The sequence below is a fragment of the Gadus morhua genome, chromosome 7, assembly GCF_902167405.1.
Source record: "Gadus morhua chromosome 7, gadMor3.0, whole genome shotgun sequence".
Lineage (NCBI taxonomy): Eukaryota > Metazoa > Chordata > Actinopteri > Gadiformes > Gadidae > Gadus > Gadus morhua.
Window position 1 is genome coordinate 153,619 of NC_044054.1, and position 20,969 is coordinate 174,587.

Sequence of the window (20,969 nt, forward strand, 5' to 3'; positions counted from 1 at the left end):
TAGGCGTCTGCTAAACGCCCTTAATGTAAAATGTAAATGTCGCAGCAAAGATCAGAAGTGCAGGAAAGAGAAGACATTAAAGGTCCCATGGCGTGCTACTTTGTGGATTTTATGGATTCTTATATATAGGTGATAGTGGGCCCTTAATTCAGTATTTGAAGACGTTCAAGAAATTCAGCCTTGGTGCCAAATTACACCCACTACGAGCTCTGTTTACAGTGGATGTATCGCAATGGAGAGGCGCACACAGCCTACGAGCCGGTCCCACAATGAGAGAGAGAGAGAGAGAGAGAGAGAGAGAGAGAGAGAGAGAGAGAGAGAGAGAGAGAGAGAGAGAGAGTGTCCGGCCGTCTGTCTGTGGTTTCTTTCTACAACTGACACAGAGACACTGAGGCACCCCCCCCCCACAACCCAGGGAGGAGGTCTGAGAATAATATCAGAAAAACCTTTGTTCTTCTATTTATAATTTCTGATTAATATATTATTATTATTACGGCACTTATGGAAGCATTATTCACTAATAAAACAAGAAATCATCGGCTCAACACACGAGAACATTCAGTTGGATCCACTGAGTTGTTTATTGCAATTATGCTTCATTAACAAATAAGACAGAAAAATAGTCCCTTACATGTTCACAATTAACACGAGGGCTAAAAAATCAATAAAAGCATCAGACTTTACAAATCATCAACAGGTGTGCACGTGTCTTTAATAACTGAACATGGTCTGCGCGCCGTTTGGTTCCAAATAGAACACAAAAAATCAAGATTCAGTTTAAATTAATTTACAACATGCAACATTATCCCATAGACCTCTTGGTTATTATGATTAAAATATAAAATCTGCTTTAAATCAGGTTGTAAATCAGGATTATGGGACTTTCGGGAAAATGAATGGGAGTCAATGGAGCTGAAGGAGGAACGTCCTACCTGAAGTAATCGTCAATAGGCGATAGGGGGTGCTAATGTCCCTTTACAGAAAAATAGTCCCTTACATTTACACAAAAAACACAAGGGCTAAAACAATAGAAGAAGCAGACTTTACAAATCATCAACAGGTGTGGACATATCTTTAATAACCGAACATGTTCTGCGGCCGCTTGCTTCCCATCAGAACACGAAAAATCAATATCCAGCCTAAAGTTATTTAGAACATGCAACATTATACCAAAGACCTCTCGGTTTTTTGAATAAAATATAAAATCTGCTTTAAGTCAGGATTATGACAAAAATGATGATATAAGAGCCCTTAAGACCAAAACTGGTGACGTCTGAAAATATACAACGATTAATTAACCATCAATAGGTATTTTATATACATTTCAAATAGGGATGGGCGTGAGGAATCGATTACTCGAGTACTACTCGTTACAAATGAACTCGGTTGGTGGACAGGCAAACTCGAGTTTGCATATACACACACAAACAAAGTTTTCTGAAGCAAATGTATCAATTTTCTGTCGGCGCCACTAACGCATGACGTGGGCACAAAGAAAATTAAATGCATCCATTTCCATGGCGCGTTCCGTGCCGTGTGCAGGCACGCCAGAATTCAAAAAGTTAAGAGATGGCGGTTAAAGCAAATCGCAGCGAAGAATTTAAATACTTTAAAGAAATAGGAGATCATAAGGTGAAATGTAAAATATGCCAAGCGAAATCGAGCTACCATAAAGTACTATGCGGCAACATATGCTCCTGAAACACAACGGTGAGTTCGGGAAAGCAGACCCGCAGCAACGGTGAAAGTGAAAGTGTGTCGGCTATTTTCACCGCCGCAAGACGCAGCTGTAATCCCGGGCGTGTAGAGAAGATCACAACTCTGAGTATTTCCATAGTCCATTTGCTGCCGTTTTATTTGCAGCTTTAAGCATTTATTTGCAATGGTTAGGCTACTTGTTTCGTTTTTTTTAAACTGTTACAGGCCTTGGTTCGACGTGATTTAAATTGTGAGACGCTGCGCATATTTATTTTTGTAAGGAAAATGTGTTTTGAACGTTTGCAAAAATAAATAATGAATACTCTGATAACTCTGACTGTTTTGATGGAGAATAAGCATTAGGCCTACATGTTTGGTTGGTAATATTGCCGTTTATCATCGGGCCTGCCGCCTATTCCTGCTGCAGATGCGTTGCATTCTAAAAATAGATTTGATTTAACGAGTACTCGATTGATCCTCGAGGAATTCCTTCGATCACTCGAGTTTGGAATTTACTACTCGTGCCCATCCCTAATTTCAAATAATAATTGTGCTTATCTAACTATGGGAGATCTTAAAAGTCTTTTTATGGTTTATCATGCTATACCAGGAGAGAGAGAGAGAGAGAGAGAGAGAGAGAGAGAGAGAGAGAGAGAGAGACACACACACACACACACACACACACACACACACACACACACACACACACACAGTGAGAGAGAAAGAAAAGAGAGGGAGAGGGAGAGAGAGAGAGACTCTCATCCTCTAACTAGTGTGTGTGTGTGTGTGTGTGTGTGTGTGTGTGTGTGTGTGTGTGTGTGTGTGTGTGTGTGTGTGTGTGTGTGTGTGTGTGTATATGTGTGTGTGTGTGTGTGTGTGTGTATGTGTCTGTATGTATGTGTGTGTGAATGTGTGTCTGTGTTTGTGTGTGTGTGTGACTGTGCGTGTATGTGTGTTTGTGTGTGTATGTACGGGCGCGCACACCACGCTGAGGCCCCCACTGAGGACCCCCCCCCCCCCCCCCCCTAATCCCCCCGCTGAGGGAGGATTAGGATCAGAGATGCTGGTCCCCAGCCCCCGTACCGACACAGAGACGCCCCCCCCTGAGGACCCCCACCCTACCGCTGAGGCATCACAGAGTCGCTGAGGACCCCCACCATCGCCCCCCCCCCCTGAGGACCCCCCTATCACAGAGACGCTGCCCCCCCGGAACCCCGGGAGGCTCCTGCTCCCCCTCGCCCATCTGTTTTTTTTCTACAACCGAAACAGAGACGCTGAGGCCCCCACTAGGGGCCCCCCTGGGGTCGGCCACCACCACCCTACCCTAACCCCCGGGAGGAGGTCCTCCTGGGTGAAGGGGGACCAGAAGGTGTGGAGGTGTGTCAGTGTGTCTGAGGACCCTCCTCCACCTGGGGACACTCTGTAGAAGGACAGAGAGCCAGCAGGCCGGTCCAGATACACTCCTACTCTGGTGGAGCCAGCGGGGGGGAGAGGGAGGTATGTCTCTGTACCATTGTACAGGGCAGAGTAACGATCATCAGAACAATAAAGAACCCAGGACTTGTTGTTCGCTCCAAGCCTGCTGTCATCTGCCCCTCCTCTCCTTGTCATTCCTCTGTATGTCACTCCTATACCAACCCATCCTTCCCACTCTACCTCCCAGTAACAGCGGCCAGTCAGAGCCTCTCTACCCAACACCTGGCGCCAGTAGTCAAATCTCTCTGGGTGATCCGGATACGACTGGTCCTCTCTAACCCACGTCACCTTCCTGTTGTCCTCAGACAGAGAGAGTCGTCTGAAGGCCGTGTTGGGGTCCAGTGTGAGGTCACAGGCATCTGAGGGAGAACCAGACATGATGAGCTGCTGAACCATTCTTCATCATCTTCATCATCATCATCATCATCATCATCATCATCATCATCATCATCACTAGTACTGTTCTCCTGCGCTCTTCTTCTTATTCTCTTTCAGACTCTTTTTTTGATCGCTCTCACTTCTTCAAAGATTAACATAGAAAGACAAAAAATATATTGGAATCATGTGCTGTGTATTTTCTAAGCAATAGAACACATTTTGTTTAAGATAATTAAAGTTAAAGTTGATTGGAAATCCCATGTGTGTGTGAGTGGCTCTCCCAATCAAAGCATTGAAACAAGGACAAATGTATGAAGTGCATTTACTCCCTCAATATTTAAACTACATAAACATATCATATATCATCTATACAGATATGATGAGCTTATTACTCACATGAAATATCTAAACAATATTTGTAATATCTTCCAAGATATTCCACTTTTGGATTTCCCTCTACACATACATTGCACTCAGCCTTCAAAGGGACACCTGTGCAACAACAGACTGAAGGAGCTGAGCTCACATACAGGCTGGAGATGGACTGATGAACCATAGAACTGGTTCATTTATTATATAAACATAGACATTAACTCATACAGACATAGGCATGTATTCATTCCTATGTGTACATATTCATATGCATACATAGTATAAATACACACTATATATATGCAGTATATTTTGTATCGGTGTGTGTGTGTGTTTGTGTGTGTCTGACTGTGTGTGCGTGTGTGTATAGATTATGTTATGTATGGGTGTGTGTGTCTGACTGTGTATTTCTGTGTGTGTGTGTTTGTAACTGTGTCTGTGTGTGTGTGTGTGCGTGTGTGTCTGTCTGTCTGTGTGTGTGTGTGTGACTGTGTCGGCGTGTGTGTGTGTGTATATATTATGTTATGTATGGGTGTATGTGTCTGACAGTGTATGTTTGTGTGTGTGTGTGTGTGTGTGTGTGTGTGTGTGTGTGTGTGTGTGTGTGTGTGTGTGTGTGTGTGTGTGTGTGTGTGTGTGTGTGTGCGTGTGTGTGTGTATATGTAGCTGCCACTCGAAATACGGCAATGTGTTGCTCTGGCAACACCGGAAGTAAGAGTGCAATTGTCATTTGATTTCTAACTGTTATTTGATTATGTTTATTTTATTACGTTACATAAGTTAATGATGAAAACTAAATGCAGTGTAGTTCATGGTTCTGCTGTTAAAATTGAAATGCCGAAAGCAAAATGGATGGAGAGGTCACTTCCTGGTCAAAGTCAGACGTGAACTGGAAATAGTCTGTGAGGAGAGAGGGAGAGAGAGGGGGCCTGCCCGTAATTCCGACGCCTAATTGTTCCGACGTCTCAATGGTCCGAAATATTTCCCATTAGATCGACATGCCACTATGCCGACGGTTCAATGTTCCGAAAACGGAACCCATTGGTCCGAAGGTCCGTTTGTCCGACTTTTAAAAAGGGAGGCGCATTAGGCCGACGGTTTAATATGCTGAATAGTCCTACTACATATAAAGAGTTTTATACCTCGCTCGTGCTCTCGCACTCTCTCTCCAAAATACAACATAGGCCTACATATCACGTTCACGATGAATATTGGAGCGCAAAGTGACAACGCTTCACTTCATTTTGACACGGTGTTTCAGCCCCATGGACAGAGAGCGTAGGTCTAATTCTCAACAGGGGCACGAACACACACACACACACACACACGCCGACACGCACACGCACACACACACACTTGACTAAGTACACGGTATGAGGTATAAGTTTGACTAAATCAATACCAGCAATACCAATTATTTAGGCTAAAAGCCCACTGTAAACACAGTAAACAACACATATAGGCCCACACACAGCTACTAAAGATAACATATTTGTTTTTCACTCACCGTTTGACTGCTTTACAGGAAAGCATTAGTCCTTGTATAACGTGCGCTTCATAAATTCACCTCTTGTGACCGTTCAAGCCCACAGCAACAGTCTGGCTTGGTGAAGTGCACTGCTGGAACTTAGCCTACATCGTCTTTTATTTTTGGTTTCATAATCACACATGTGGAATTGCGCCTTGGCCTATTCGGCATATTGAACCGTCTGCCTGATGCGCCTCCTTTTTGAAAAGTCGGACAAACGGACCTTCGGACCAATGGGTTCCGTTTTCGGTACATTGAAACGTCGGCATAGTGGCATGTCGATCTAATGGGAAATATTTCGGACCATTGAGACGTCGGAACAATGAGGCGTCGGAATTACGGCATGGCACCAGAGAGAGAGGGAGAGAGAGAGTCGGAGACAAGAGAGGACTGTCTTCTACTGGCTAAGCAGGCGTACACGCTAATTATTGTACCTTTGTACCCATGTATTAGAAACCAATATGTGAAAATAATGTACGTTAAATGTGTTTTATTTTGCTGCAGTTTTCACGGTGCTCCGTAACTTTGGAGAGAATAAAGTGGTTGTGGACATCAGTAAGAGGCGTACATCGTTTTTAACCAGGGTACAGTGAAAACGTGTCCAAATCCATCAAGAGGCTTCACAAGTGCAACGCTGCTTCATATCCCGGCAAGGAGCGGCGGTAGGGATGTAACGATATACCGTAAAACGGTATATCGCGATATGAAAAGGCCACGAATGTCAACCGTACGTTTTTTCATGTAATACCGTGTCGCGGTATAGCCGTGAGAATGCATGGTAAATGCGCGTCATTTGTGGGGAGTCTGGTGAGCGACATTGTCATTAAAACGTTGCACTCAACTTAACACGGAATGCCCAGGCAGCCCACACCACACATAATAATAAAGCATTGAAACACCACTGAAATATGACGCCTAACTTGAAAATCAACGGTTCCCTCTCACGTGGACCTTTGTTTGTAAACACTAACCAGCTCAGTGTTGCACTGTCCGTTACAAAAACATTATGCACACAGCAGCCAAGAAGAGAAAACGCTAGCAGAGATAAAAAGAGAAAGAATAGCGATTGAAACTAGCTTACCTGTTGGAGGAGAGAAAAAGTGAAAAAAAGCGAATGAAACTAGCTTACCTGTTTGAACAGAAAGTGGTTCATCACGGGTCAGTAATTATGAATCCAGGGCAGGCGAACAAGAAATTGCAGAAGGAGAGGACGCATCTCCGCTATTTAAGCCACCAAAACGGACCAGGTCGGCAGTGTGGGAATTTTTCGGCTATCTAAAGAATGAAGACGGCAAAGTTCTTGTAGATGGAATGCCGACTTGCAACCGCTGCAAGAGAAAAGTGCCTTGCAAAGCGGCAAACACGTCCCACATGGCACATCATCTCCGTGAGAAACTTCCACAAGACCATGCCAAAATCGTCAAATCCACGGTAAGGTTGGCGAACATCCGTGACGGATGATATAAATATGTTCACCATAACTTTACGTTAGCTTGTGTACTACCGGCATTTTGCGCACAAGTATGGAATCATTACTAGGTCACACTTAGGTGACGTTGCCCACCTCCGATGGTGAGAGGGAGGGAGGGGTGAGAAGAGTGCACTGTAAAAACATACATTTTTTTAAATAATAATTTACAAATAAAAATATCGTAATCCATTTTTTATTTCATCAAGTCAGAATGTATTAAGATAAAAACTGAAAATAAAAATAGATTTGATAGTCCTTCAAGTGTGCCATCAAGCAACCAGCCTAATATAAAATAATCCTTTGCCAAGGGAGCAAAATATGCTCCCAAATCAAAAGAGGCAAAGGAATTAGATGAAGCAGTGGCATTTTTTATTGCAAAGGACATGATGCCTTTCCAAGTGGTTGAAAGCCTGGATTTAAGCATTTGATGCAGAAGACGGACCCACGCTACAAGCTGCCATCTCGGGTTTACTTTTCGGATTCAGAGATTCCCCAGAGGTTTGAAAAGGTGTGTGCGACTGTTCAGAAAAAGGTGTCTGAGGGAGACCTGTGGACGAGCAGAACCCTACATCAGTTTAACCATCCACTACATCTCCCCGGATTGGAAGCTGATGTCCCACTGCTTGGAAACAATGCATTTCCTGGAAGACCACACCCACCCCCACATTTTAGAAATGATCGACAGTATTCTCCAGGCTTGGAAAATACCAAAAGAGAAGATTGTCTGTTTCACAACAGATAATGCCTCCAACATGAGGAAGGCATTTGAAGATGACCAACATCCTTGGGTGTGGTTTGGGCGTTTTGGGAACAATCTAAATTTAGCCATCTCAAAAAAAAATGTATATTGTATCGTGATATCGTGATATTAATTTTGATATCGTATCGTATCGTATCGTACTAAAAATGTCATATCGCTACATCCCTAAGCGGCGCTGTCTACATCCTGCAAAGGGCTACGAGCTACCGGCTAGGAGCTATGAGGAGCGGCAGCGTCTACATCCTGGAAAGGGCTACGAGCTACCGGCTAGGAGCTACGAGGAGCGGCGGTGACTACATCCTGCAACAAGCTACCGGCTAGGAGCTACAACGAGCGCCGGTGACTACATCCTGCAACAAGCTACCGGCTAGGAGCTACAACGAGCACCGGTGCTTTCATCCTGCAACAAGCTACCGGCTAGGAGCTACAACGAGCGGCGGAGCTTTCATCCTGCAGCCAGCTTGCCTTCCGTTCTGCAGCAAGCTACAGGTCTATGTGGACACTCCGTGGAGCAGCTTCAGGCTACAACGTGGTCTACAGGTCAGACTGTGCAATTGTTATGCCTCAGGAAGTTGATGGATAGAATGTTACGGTTTTAATCATAAGAAATAAGACATTAAAAGAGATTCTGAAAAAAACAACTTATAATACGGATAACTGCAATTGTTTGTTGTTTTGCTAAATTGCATAAATTGAGAAAGTTAATCTCAAGTGCTAATTAGGTATTAGGGGTGTCATTATGTATTAGGTGTTATTTGGTTAATCACTGCTAATTACAGCCATCATAACTTACCTTACTTACCTTGCTTTCTCCATATGGTAATGCTGGAAGGTTCAAAATGTCTAAAAATGATGATAATCAGTCCGATGTCATGTCACAAGGGCAAGATGCAGGGGAGCTAGATGAGGGGGAAATTAGAAAATCCTCTCGTGAAAGACGATTAACACCTACAATGCATGAACTGAAAGAACAAGTGTAATTTCAAAAGGAGAAGAAATTTAAAGCAACATATGAGAATTGGAGAAATAATGTAAGAGACACTCGTACTAGGTTGAAGCAAGACTGCTCCGAGAGCGACATGTATGACCTGATGGACTCGGAGTTAAAGGAGCTGTATGATGGCATCCGACTCCAAGTCGCACCAAGTCAAGAAATTCAGAGAAAAGTTGATGCATGCGCAGCTGTGACAGCAGACTTACTGCAATTGATGAGAGTGCGCCTCACTGAAGGAGGAGGTGAGTTTGATGCTGAGGTAGAGAGATCAAGGTTACGCATGCTACTTGATAATGAATATGCTAGGTCCATATATGGATCCGAAACCTCGAGAGCTACTGCACACAGCTGCCACCATTCAGAGCATCTCTCAGAATCACCTAGCATTTCGGCTAAGAGGGCAGAAAAAGCAGCTCAGAGCTGAAATTGACATGGAAGCTGCTATTGAAGCTCAACGTTGGCAGTTGAAAAAACTAGAAAATCAGAGAGACATTGATGTTATTCAAGCAAAGCTGAATGTTTACACTGAAGAAGAAACAAAAGGAAAGGTTGGATCATGCAGTCCTGCAAGCAGCAAAGTTGATGATGCAAAGTCATTCACTCACTGCACCTCAAGTCAAGGACGTTAAGCTGTAAAAAACGAGACATCCTTAGTCCAGGCATTACAGGGATCATTAGCTCTCACTCGCCTTCCAACCCCAGAACCTACCGTATTCTCAGGTGATCCTCTGAAGTTCATAGAATGGAGCACAAGCATTGAGGGTCTTATAGAGAGACAATGCTCCAACCCTGCAGACAGGCTGTTCTACCTGCAATGGTACATAGCAGGGGAGGCTAAATCCTTTCTATAAGGCAGCTTTAAGGAACCGCTACCTCACGGAGCAGCTGGATCGAGACAGGACTATCCAAGCTTTCATGAGTTTGCCTCATACATCGTATAGAGGCACGTATTGCATGTAATCCAGTGTCATCCTTACATGCTTTAAGGCACTCCACAGAGAGACCAGTAAGTGAAGGTGAAGCACTCAAAAGCAAACACGTTTGCTACAAATATATGAAAGCTCCAATTCGATCAAGCTTCACATCCAAACCAGACCTTGGTGAAATCCAGTTGAGAGACACGGAGAAATCAAAGAAATGGAGCACACCACTACAAAACTCAAACATGGCCAAGTGTATTTGTTGTGGAGAAAACCACTCTATACATAGATTCAGAAAGCCAACCGAAATGTCTATAGAAGAAAAGTGTTAAAATAAACTGTGTTTTGCATGTCTAAGAAAAGGTCACAGCTCTAAAGACGGTAGAAACAGAGCCATGTGTGGCATATGCAGAAAGAATCACCCAACTCCACTGCATGAAGATCATTTCTCAGCAGACTGAAGGCGAAGTGCAGTTGAGGAAAGTACATCCTCATTATCATGCTGCGTGAATGGAGAAGTCTGGGGCACATCTATGATCGTGCCAGTGTGGATCTCAGCACCTAACGCTCCTAATAATGAAGCCCTAGCATATGCCCTGCTGGACACTCAAAACAGTCACACATTTGTGGATCAAGAGCTGTGTGAAAAGCTTCAGGCAGCGATGGAAACTGTGAAGCTGAAGCTCTCCACCATGATGGGGGAAGATTCAGTTGTGAGGAGTCAAAGATTATGTGATCTCAAAGTCAGAGGTCTCTCCAAAAACATTTCCATCAGCCTACATGAGAGATTTCATTCCTCTTGAACGCACACATATCCCCACTTGTCAAACAGCCCAAAAATGGAAACACCTTGTAAACATGGCCGAGGAGATACCCCCATTAATGGACTGGTGTGGGATTATTGATTGGCTATGACTGCTCCAGAGTGCTGATACCAAGAAAAAGTCATCACTGGGGGTGACTACGAGCCCTATGCCATCAAAACTGACCTCGGTTGGAGCATTGTGGGAAGCGTGCCCCAGTGTGTGAATGCTAAAGATGTGACTGGACTTCGTCATCGGGTATCTGTAAGAGAGCTACCACATGTAACGCCATCTTCTATCATTAAGGCTCTTGAGTCCGACTTTTCAAACAGCAAATCAGGCGACAAATGCATATCTCAAGAAGATATTTGCTTCCTGCAGATCTTAAAGGGAGGAATCCAGCAAAACAAGCTTGGCCACCTGGAGATGCCTCTTCCCTTTAAAGTACCAGATAACAAGAAGCTGGCTTTGGCTCGGTTGAAGCACCTCAAAAGGAAGCTGGACAGAGACTCCAAGTTCGAAAATGACTACGTCAGGTTTATGGAAGGTGTTTTCAAGGATGGTGATGCAGAAAAGTAGACATCCAACCAGAGCCTTGGAAAGTCTGGTACATCCCACATCAAGGAGTTTACCACTCAAGGAAACCAGACAAGATTCGGTGGTTTTCGACTGCTCTGCAAAGTACAAAGGCACCTCATTAAATGATCATCTGCTAACAGGACCCGACCTTACAAATGGTCTCACAGCTGTGCTGTGTTGCTTCCGTAAACACCCCTTTGCAGTCATGTGTGATGTGGATTTTTTTTCCCAAAGGTTTCATGTCAGCAAAGAAGACTGAGACTATGCAATCCCTCTGGTGGTAAAATGGGGACACAAACTCAGAACCCTCAGAGGGCCGCATGAAGGTGCATCTGTTTGGAGCATCGTCTTCCCCTGGCTGCGTCAATTATGGCATGAAACACCTTGCCAGTCAAAATGAGAAAGAATGCCCCTCTGCAGCTAGCTTCATCAGGAAGCATTTCTACGTTGATGATGGCCTCATAAGCGTGAAATCAGTTGGAGGCAATTGAGATAGTAAGGGAAACTCAAGCTCTGTGTGCCAAGGGAGGGTTGCACGGTACTTGACTACATCAACATTGAAGAATGTGCTGTAGAGGTGGAAAAAAAATGTCGATCTCAACCATGATGAATTACCAGTGCAAAGAGTGCTTGGTGTGAGATGGAACAGTGGGCACGACGAGGGATTCTTTCGATCATGGCTTCTCTATATGACCCTTAACACTAGAACAGCCGTCGAAGGGGTCAAATGACCCCTGTGAGTTAAAATAAAATATATCTTTGCACTCAATCACGTTCCAAATCCCTACTTTCTTGACTTTTCCTAAATATGTCTGTAATAATTCAGACCGGGAAAGCTATTACAGAGCATTTTTTTATGTGTTCCTATGTAATTGTTTTTTTTCCAAGGATGCAATGCTCTTTCTTTGTCAGCAGAGGTCGCAAGGTGACATTCTGAAGTGAATAAGATTGATATCTATAGGTAGATACACAGACAGGCAGACAGACAGGCAGACAGACAGGCAGGCAGACAGGCAGGCAGACAGGCAGGCAGACAGGCAGGCAGAAAGACAGACAGACAGACAGACAGACAGACAGACAGACAGACAGAGGTGGCCAATACGTCGACCATGATCGACTGGTCGACCGCGAGAGTAGTGCGGGTCGATTGCGTGACATTAAAAAAATTATAAATCAAACTGTATATATTTTCTATTTTATTAATATAATTAAAACAAATAAAAATAAAAGGATATTAAAATATAGAAGGATATAAAAATGAGTGGACACACCGTTCAAACTATTGCAATAGATCATTTGCTACTATCAAATTCAAATTGTTACATCTTTTTGAATGAATAGATAAGTAAGTACCCTAGCATAGACAATAGACACTGTGGGTGTGGCTGAGAAATCAAATCCCATGTATTACATCAAATTTGTTAACCAGCAGTTGGGTGAGTGGTTTAGCATCTCCCCTGCAATACGGGTGACACGAGTTCGCGTCCTGGGTACGTCATTTAATTCTTGCCGTTGGCTTATTTTTGTAATTTCCTTTATATCAGAGAAATTAGGCCTAACAATTTACTTTTTATATAATAAATATGTCTTACAATATCCCTATAACCCAAATATACCCTGCAAAAACTCAAGGTAAAGTTAATGTTAATATTAATGTTACTGATAAGCCTTTGTCACAATGACAAAGACACTGCATGGAAAATTGCAGCCACATAAATTCCATTCAGGTGAGTTTCGCGGCAGGCAGCCAAGAAACTCACCACTGACCACTGACCACTGACCACTTCTGTTGAGAAAAAATACTATGGTCAGTCAATTTAGAATATTCAAAGAAATGGAAAATAAATTACATGAAAAGTTTTTTTTATTTCTCCAGTATTCCTTCCTAAAACACTGATTCGGTGGGGATTGAACCCCGGACGAACGGGTGTTAGAATAATTTGCGTCTCTCTTGTAGATCGCACCATCTTTCATCGTCTTTGTTTAATACGACTGCATCACCTTCTCTCTCACATCTCACTTTATCAAGTTAGAAGTCAACTGCTCATGATCATATCGCTGCGTTATCTCTCTGGAGATCCGCTGTTCCCCCCACCCCTGGAACAGCGGAGCCGTCGCATTTACATCAGAATGAAACCCAATAAACCATCAGTGTGTGCAGGGACCAGGAGGGTAAATTGGGGTTCTAGCTCACACGCGGAAAATATAAAAATGTGCTGCTCCAAATAAGCAACAAAGTCAGTAACGCGTCAACTGTGTTGTCATGTGTTGTTCTACTAAGCGGACGCTTGATGGTGACGTATTACGACGTGATGACAAAAAAATACTATTTCATTCATCCAAGCCTAATGATTTGTTATTCTTTAATATATTTGATAATTTGTGTATGGCTTAGTCTTAAAAGTATCATGTTGGTGTGGTATGTACAAGAGCCTACCGTGGCCAGGGCACAGATTGCCTAGTGTGAATACAGGCCAGAGAACAATAGGGGCCAGTTGAGCACGGTTAGGTGTGAAAACGGCCAACGGCCACGGCCAGATGGCCTGAAATCGGCTTTGTGACCTTACTTATCTATTCAAATGCAAATGTACTGGCTGGGGGAGGGGAGGTATGGCAGAGAGAGAGAGCGATTGAGAAAGCAGTGAAAACAGACCATTTAGCATATAGTTTCCAGGCAACTTCTTCTCATGAGGCAGGAGCTGACCCTGTATATCCCATTTGTGACTATTGTGGCTCTAGGTGAGGTGTACAATGTTTTTATCCAGTGGTTGAACGACTCTCCAAAACCAAATTTGTGCAGGGTGTTAAATAGAAAGGTCCAGTTTACTTTGTCAAATTATTTTTCTGCGTCTAGTGATACAATTATGGTTTAGTCTTGTTTTTTTTGTGATATAGTAATTAAGTTGAATAGTTTGCGGATGTTGTCTGAAGCAAGTCTATTTTTGATAAAGCCAGTCTGGTCAGAGTGGATTAGCAGTGGGGTGACCGTTTCTATTCTTGTTTTTATTGCTTTTGTAATGATATTCAGGTCTGTGTTGTTCATTGAGGGCAAAAATATGGCCAACGATAGGACCAGATTTTTTAGATTTTTATTTCGTTTTACTAATCAAGAGTAGGCCTGATTTGACCGAGGGGCTTTGCATAATTATCCCTCCCTGCTATTTAGTAGTTCCCCAAAGCACCCTGAAACAACTTGAGTCCCACATACCATACGCCACTAACTGTCACACCGCGTCCTGCTACGCGGTCCAACATCCCCATCTAGTGGCCACTTGACGCCACTGTACCCCATTCTTCCATCACACCTGTCTTCAATCAGCAATCTCCACTTCCTACTTCAGCCGGGGATCTCCATCCAGCCGGTGCCAGTTGGTCGTTACAACTACCCAGTTCGCATCAGTCCTACCAGCATTCTCTAGACCCAGTTCGGTGTTCCCGTTCTCTTGCTAACCCTCTCCCCTCTTCCCTAGCTCTCCGTCCGTCACTCTGCCCACTTGTTGCTGAACCCCTGCCTGCCTGACTACCTGCCTATCGTCGAGTCCTCGCCTGTCTGACTGCCTGCCTGACGCTGAACCCCCCGCCTGTCGCCCAGTCCTTGCCTGCCTGACTGACTCCCTGTTGCCGAACCCTCGCCTGCCTGACTACCGCTTGCTTCGCCCCAGCTTGTCATCTACCCCGTGTCCCAGTAAACCCTCTTTCCTTTTTCCCCGTCTCTGCCTCCCTGTGTCCGGCCCTTGTGTCCCCTCGCCCCGCTCCTTAACACCAACAGTGCAAGCAGGCCAATGGCAACCAAGCGCGCAGTCCTTCCTCCCTCACTTTAAAAATCCACCAGCCGCCACTGGTACACATACGTAAACATACATATAACTATGTACAGATACTTAAACGTACATGCACATAGATAAACAAACATACTAGTATACACACACAGTATCTGAAATGTGTCTGTAATGGCAGTACAAGTACACGATCTTCAATAATTGTACGATTTCTAGTTCCTATTCCTGTCCTATTTCACATTCCTTACACTTGTCCATTAAGTTTGCACGTCTGAGTTATAGTTTGTTGTTCATTGGTTTGAGGCTAGGTTCCATTGGACAACACACATGGCTGGTTGTCTACTTCCGGTAGAAACTAAACGTCAATGGCCTTAAAAAACACCTCTGTCACGCCATGACACCCACAAAAATCAGGGAATGGTTCACGGAATTCGTGGTTCGGTTCATATCACGGTTTTGGGTTCACTACGTTTTGGGTAAAGCAGGGGGTGACACAAGTGACCATAAAAAAAAGTACACGTATAAACACGTAGTGACACACACACACACACACACACACACACACACACACACACACACACACACACACACACACACACACACACACACACACACACACATATATATACACACATGCATGTATATATATATATATACACCCACCTCGAGAACATTATGAAAACTTCAACAACAATGTTATGAATATATCAACAACAATGCTATGAACACATAAACAACAAGCATCTCTCCTTGGATCCAGAACTTACCAAAGACAAGCAGCTCAGCGGTGTGATTGGCCGTGCCAGCGCTGTTGCTTGCCATGCAGCAGACCGTGTTCACGCCATACCTCACCCCTCTGACGAAGAGGAAGCCCCTCTCCAACCAGGCCTCTGATTGGTTGTCTGTGCCATTCATCTCCAGGGGCCGGCCATTGTGGAGCCACTCTACTGTGGGCTCCGGCGTGCCGCTGGCATTGCAGGTGAAGCGGGTCGTTTGGCCCACGGGCAACACGTGGGTAGGAGAGTGGAACTCTGTGATGCTGGGGGCCTCCTCCTCCTCCTCCGTGAGCATCACTGAACCTGAAGAAACCAGGAGGAGAGGAGTGAACGTCTACAACACGGATCTAGAGATGCAGCGTCAGACACTCCCTTCATTCTATCCCAACACCTGTCCACTAGAGGGCGACCCAGGAGTTTCAAACCCAGTATTCTCACCTGCCTTTTCATACATGATTGAATAACACAGCAGTGTCTACAAAGATTTCCCAGGGAGATTGACAAGTCGGGGGCAGAGCTTGCAGACAAGAAGGCAAACCTTTAACCAGCTCCAATTTATACCAATGAAAGCAAACGCAGAAAAAGATGCTACGTAGACGCTGGAGATACGCAGACAAAGTAAGAGTTAATCGTTTCATGTTCTAAACTGTGTTTAAAATATGCAAGTGATTTGTGGTTAATTCAAATTAACTTCTTACTATCAGTTATTTCTTGTATGCCATCCTTCCTACCAATTTTTTTTCAGAGTATCTTGATGTAGAGTCCTGACCCTGTGTAGTATACCACATTAAGAACCTGACCTTTTGTGAAGACTCAATCAAACCGGTCCATCTTTGCCTTAGGTAGAACTGTAAACCTCACTCTATTGAGTGCATAACAAAGACCAGCGCCTCTGTACTCTACTGCTCCCCCTGCTGGAGGAGGAGCCTAACAACACCTGCAGTACCACCATGCTGCCACAAGGGGACATCCTTTATTTTGGTTAGTAGTTTAACAGTTTATGCTCTGTTGGCCTGACAATAAAAAAAAAAAATATATATATATATATATATATATATATATATATATTAGTGGTGGGCCGTTATCGACGTTAACGGCTGCGTTAACGCAAAACTTTTATCGCGCGATAAAAAAAATATCGCCGTCAATCTATTTTCACTTCCTTGTTCGGACCCATCACGTGCCTGAACTAACCAATCAGAAGATGGAATTTAGACTGAGGTAAACGTGAGGGAATCAGAGGGGCAGATTCAACAGAATATCCTGACTGTGTTAAATATGTAAACATGTAAATATGTAATAATTGTGTAACATAAATATGTAAATGATTACCTGACTAAAAATTGAAAGTACATTTCTAGCAAATTAACTCCAATATAAATTACATTATTTTATTCTACAACTTTCCAATATTTAACTTCTAAACCTTACATTATTATGGATTATTACACGGCTCTTCTCAATGCTGTAGACTGCTCCATTCACTTGCATGGGCCTTCCCAACGTACTGCTGTCAATTATTTTTGTTTATGCTCCATTCACTTGCATGGGCACTTCACAACTTCCGGCGGTGAATAATATTTGATAAATCACCATTTCCCAGTATAATTGACCGCTGTCAAGGTAAACGAACAGATTTTTGCCGTTTGCCATTTTAATGTAGATTAATTTTGGAATTAATCTAGATTAAAAAAAAAAATCTATTCCCACCACTAATATATATATATGTAAGGAGGGATGTTCAAACATAAATCACAAAAGCCGAGAGTATTTTTGAATGAAATAACATGATTAATTTAATAACTCTCATAACTGCTATAAAGCCCTCACCAAATACATCCAGTAAGTGCTCTCTCCCCTCCGTCCAAGGTGTCGCTGAGTCTAGGACAGGACAGAGGAATATAGAACATATGAGCTCTAAAACAGAATGACATTCTAACATAACAGGACCCACAGCCAACCCAACACAAAGTCCATCCCCCTGAAAGAAAACATGTATTTACAATTAATATTAATATAAATACTAATCCTTATAACGATAACATTTATTGTGATTATTTACATTTACATTTAGGGCATTCAGCAGACGCTTTTATCCAAAGCAACTTACAATAAGTACATTTGTCATAAAAAGTGAAACAATATATCGCTGTCTGTATAGTAAAGATGTTCATATAACCAAGTGCAAGAACCAACAATTGCTAGGCTAACCTATTCCCTGTGTACAACATTGATATCAGCCACTGCAGATGCTACACAATTAAGTACTATGAATATGTGCAATGTAGATTAAGTGCGTACAAAAGTGTGTACATTAAGTGCCAGGACGTACACCTATAATAATAATAATAATAATATCAATAATATTAGAATTTTTAATTCTATTGTTATTTTTATTTTAATCAGGATGATATGATTTAGACTCACTGAACTGCAGGGAGATTAAGAGAATACTCAGCAGTCCGAATATCAGCAAGACAATGTTGCAGGACTTTAGGGCTGTTCAGGAATAGCACACACACACACACACACACACACACACACACACACACACACACACACACACACACACACACACACACACACACACACACACACACACAGTTATGTACACAGGGATATATTCATACTGCATGGCTGTCATTCACAGTCCAGACAGTCTTCCTACGGTCTGCAGAATCCCTCCCCATCTAGTAGAAACATCAGAAGTACTGTAGCTCTCGTGTTGCATTATGAACACACTTAAGCAGAACAACTGGTCTCCAGCATACTTGTTATTATTCCCTGATTATTGACATGTACACACATACAGTTACACAGTAATACATTCATACACACAGTTATACAGTAATACATAAACATAATACATGAAAATATTTATTTTAGTGGTTTATTTATTTTAAATGCTCTAAAAAGGTCACCTACCAAATCTTCTGTGGCTGGTCTTCCTCGGGTCAAAAGACTTCCTCAAGAAGTCCTCAGGTTCCATAGTGAGTCCAGGGTCCGGTTCAGAGACAGTGTCCATGGCTCCTCTCTGACAGCTTCCAGGGCTTCTTCTCTCAGCCTTCAGCCCTGCTATATTAGCTGGAAAAGCGGTGTCACATGTTTTAACTCTGACCAATCATTGGCTTGCAATGATTGGTCAACACAAACACAAACACACACACCACACACACACAAACTGAATGTCAGAAGATTATTTGTCTTGTATGCACTTTAGACTTCATACAAGGCTTTGCTTATTTAAACAAGGCTTTATTTATTTAGGCTTTATTTGTCTGAATAAATGCCTTGCTTAAACGTAACTGATTTGTGCCTTGTGTAAATATTCTCATTGGTTTTGCTTGAAGAATACAGCATTCTGGGGTTTGTTTCTTAATTACTTTACCTGTCACAGGAGCAACCATTAAAATAACGTTCATGTAATGTCTTTGCAGCAAAAAAATGTAAGTTGTTCAGTGCCTGTCGTTGCTGGACTCTAATTGACATCATTTATTAATTCATCTATTTCACAGCAGTTAGCTGCCCACTGTAGTTGCCCGCTAAAGCTGCTAGCACACCGCTGCCCTGATAACCGCCTCGCTGCCGGAGGGTTCACGCGGCAGTGTGAAGGGCCAGGCGTTCTTAAAGCGGCTGCTACTGCTGCCGCTGCCGGGCGGCTGGCGCCGAAAGTTTCTGCGCAGGAAAAGATGAGCGGTAGGGCAAAAATCTGTGCGTGTTCACGTGCGCGGCAACCGCTTCCTGGTCCAACAGCAGACCAGTTATTCATTAACTCACCTGGACCAGAGCTCTATTGGTAACAAACCACTGTCTGGACCAGAGCTCTACTGGTAACAGACCACTGTCTGGACCAGAGCTCTACTGGTAACAGACCACTGTCTGGACCAGGGCTCTACTGGTAACAAAACACTGTCTGGACCAGAGCTCTACTGGTAACAAACCACTGTCTGGACCAGAGCTCTACTGGTAACAAACCACTGTCTGGACCAGAGCTCTATTGGTAACAAACCACTGTCTGGACCAGAGCTCTACTGGTAACAAACCACTGTCTGGACCAGAGCTCTACTGGTAACAAACCACTGTCTGGACCAGAGCTCTATTGGTAACAAACCACTGTCTGGACCAGAACTCTACTGGTAACAAACCACTGTCTGGACCAGAGCTCTACTGGTAACAAACCACTGTCTGGACCAGAGCTCTGGTAACAAACCACTGTCTGGACCAGAGCTCTATTGGTAACAAACCACTGTCTGGACCAGAGCTCTACTGGTAACAAACCACTGTCTGGACCAGAGCTCTACTGGTAACAGACCACTGTCTGGACCAGAGCTCTACTGGTAACAAACCACTGTCTGGACCAGAGCTCTACTGGTCACAAACCACTGTCTGGACCAGAGCTCTACTGGTAACAGACCACTGTCTGGACCAGAGCTCTACTGGTAACAGACCACTCTCTGGACCTGAGCTCTACTGGTAACAAACCACTGTCTGGACCTGAGCTCTACTGGTAACAAACCACTGTCTGGACCGGAGCTCTACTGGTAACAAACCACTGTCTGGACCAGTGCTCTACTTGTAACAAACCACTGTCTGGACCAGAGCTCTACTGTTAACAAACCACTGTCTGGACCAGAGCTCTACTGGTAACAAACCACTGTCTGGACCAGAGCTCTACTGGTCACAAACCACTGTCTGGACCAGAGCTCTACTGGTAAAAAACCACTGTCTGGACCAGAGCTCTACTGGTAACAAACCACTGTCTGGACCATAGCTCTACTGGTAACAAACCACTGTCTGGACCAGAGCTCTACTGGTCACAAACCACTGTCTGGACCAGAGCTCTACTGGTAACAAACCACTGTCTGGACCAGAGCTCTACTGGTAACAAACCACTGTCTGGACCAGAGCTCTACTGGTAAAAAACCACTGTCTGGACCAGAGCTCTACTGGTAACAAACCACTGTCTGGATCAGAGCTCTACTGGTAACAGACCACTGTCTGGACCTGAGCTCTACTGGTAACAAACCACTGTCTGGACCAGAGCTCTACTGGTAACAAACCACTGTCTGGACCAGAGCTCTACTGGTAACAAACCACTGTCTGGACCAGAGCTCTGACTTGACTTATAGGTTAAAGATAACTAGTTGATGTTATAGTTACATACATATAAGTTATTCATTACCTTATCTTACAACTGGGCTCAATAATCTGTGATATTAGTTAATCAGTTACTTCAGGTGATCTTATAACTGGGTCAAATTGTCAGAGATATTAGTTATTCATTAACTTGCTGTTATGGGGTTGAACAGCTAAGGCCTTTAGTAAAGACTGGAACCAAAAAGAAGGGGACATAAAGTGAATAACAAAGAGGTTAAGTTAGTGTTAAGGTTCTACCTTAAAGCTTCTCCACACAGAGCAGCTGCTGGAGCACAAGT

The 20,969-nt window shown here is 43.6% G+C and overlaps 1 protein-coding gene across 2 annotated transcripts; it reads right to left on the reverse strand.

The window, feature by feature from the left end:
- Positions 1-15,400: 15,400 nt before the first annotated feature.
- LOC115546734 (peroxidasin-like protein) lies at positions 15,401-18,613 on the reverse strand. 2 transcript variants are annotated; one of them, XM_030360441.1, is made up of 4 exons: positions 18,460-18,613; positions 17,962-18,033; positions 17,365-17,415; positions 15,401-15,837 (listed from the first exon to the last, which is right to left on the reverse strand). In XM_030360441.1, exons 1-4 carry the CDS (start codon positions 18,557-18,559, stop codon positions 15,455-15,457), a joined length of 606 nt encoding a protein of 201 aa, XP_030216301.1. In that variant the 5' UTR covers positions 18,560-18,613; the 3' UTR covers positions 15,401-15,454. The 2 variants fall into 2 exon arrangements, with proteins under 2 accessions (XP_030216301.1, XP_030216302.1); XM_030360442.1 differs by lacking the exon at positions 17,365-17,415 and having other exon boundaries at positions 15,404-15,837.
- Between the last annotated feature and the right edge of the window lie 2,356 nt (positions 18,614-20,969).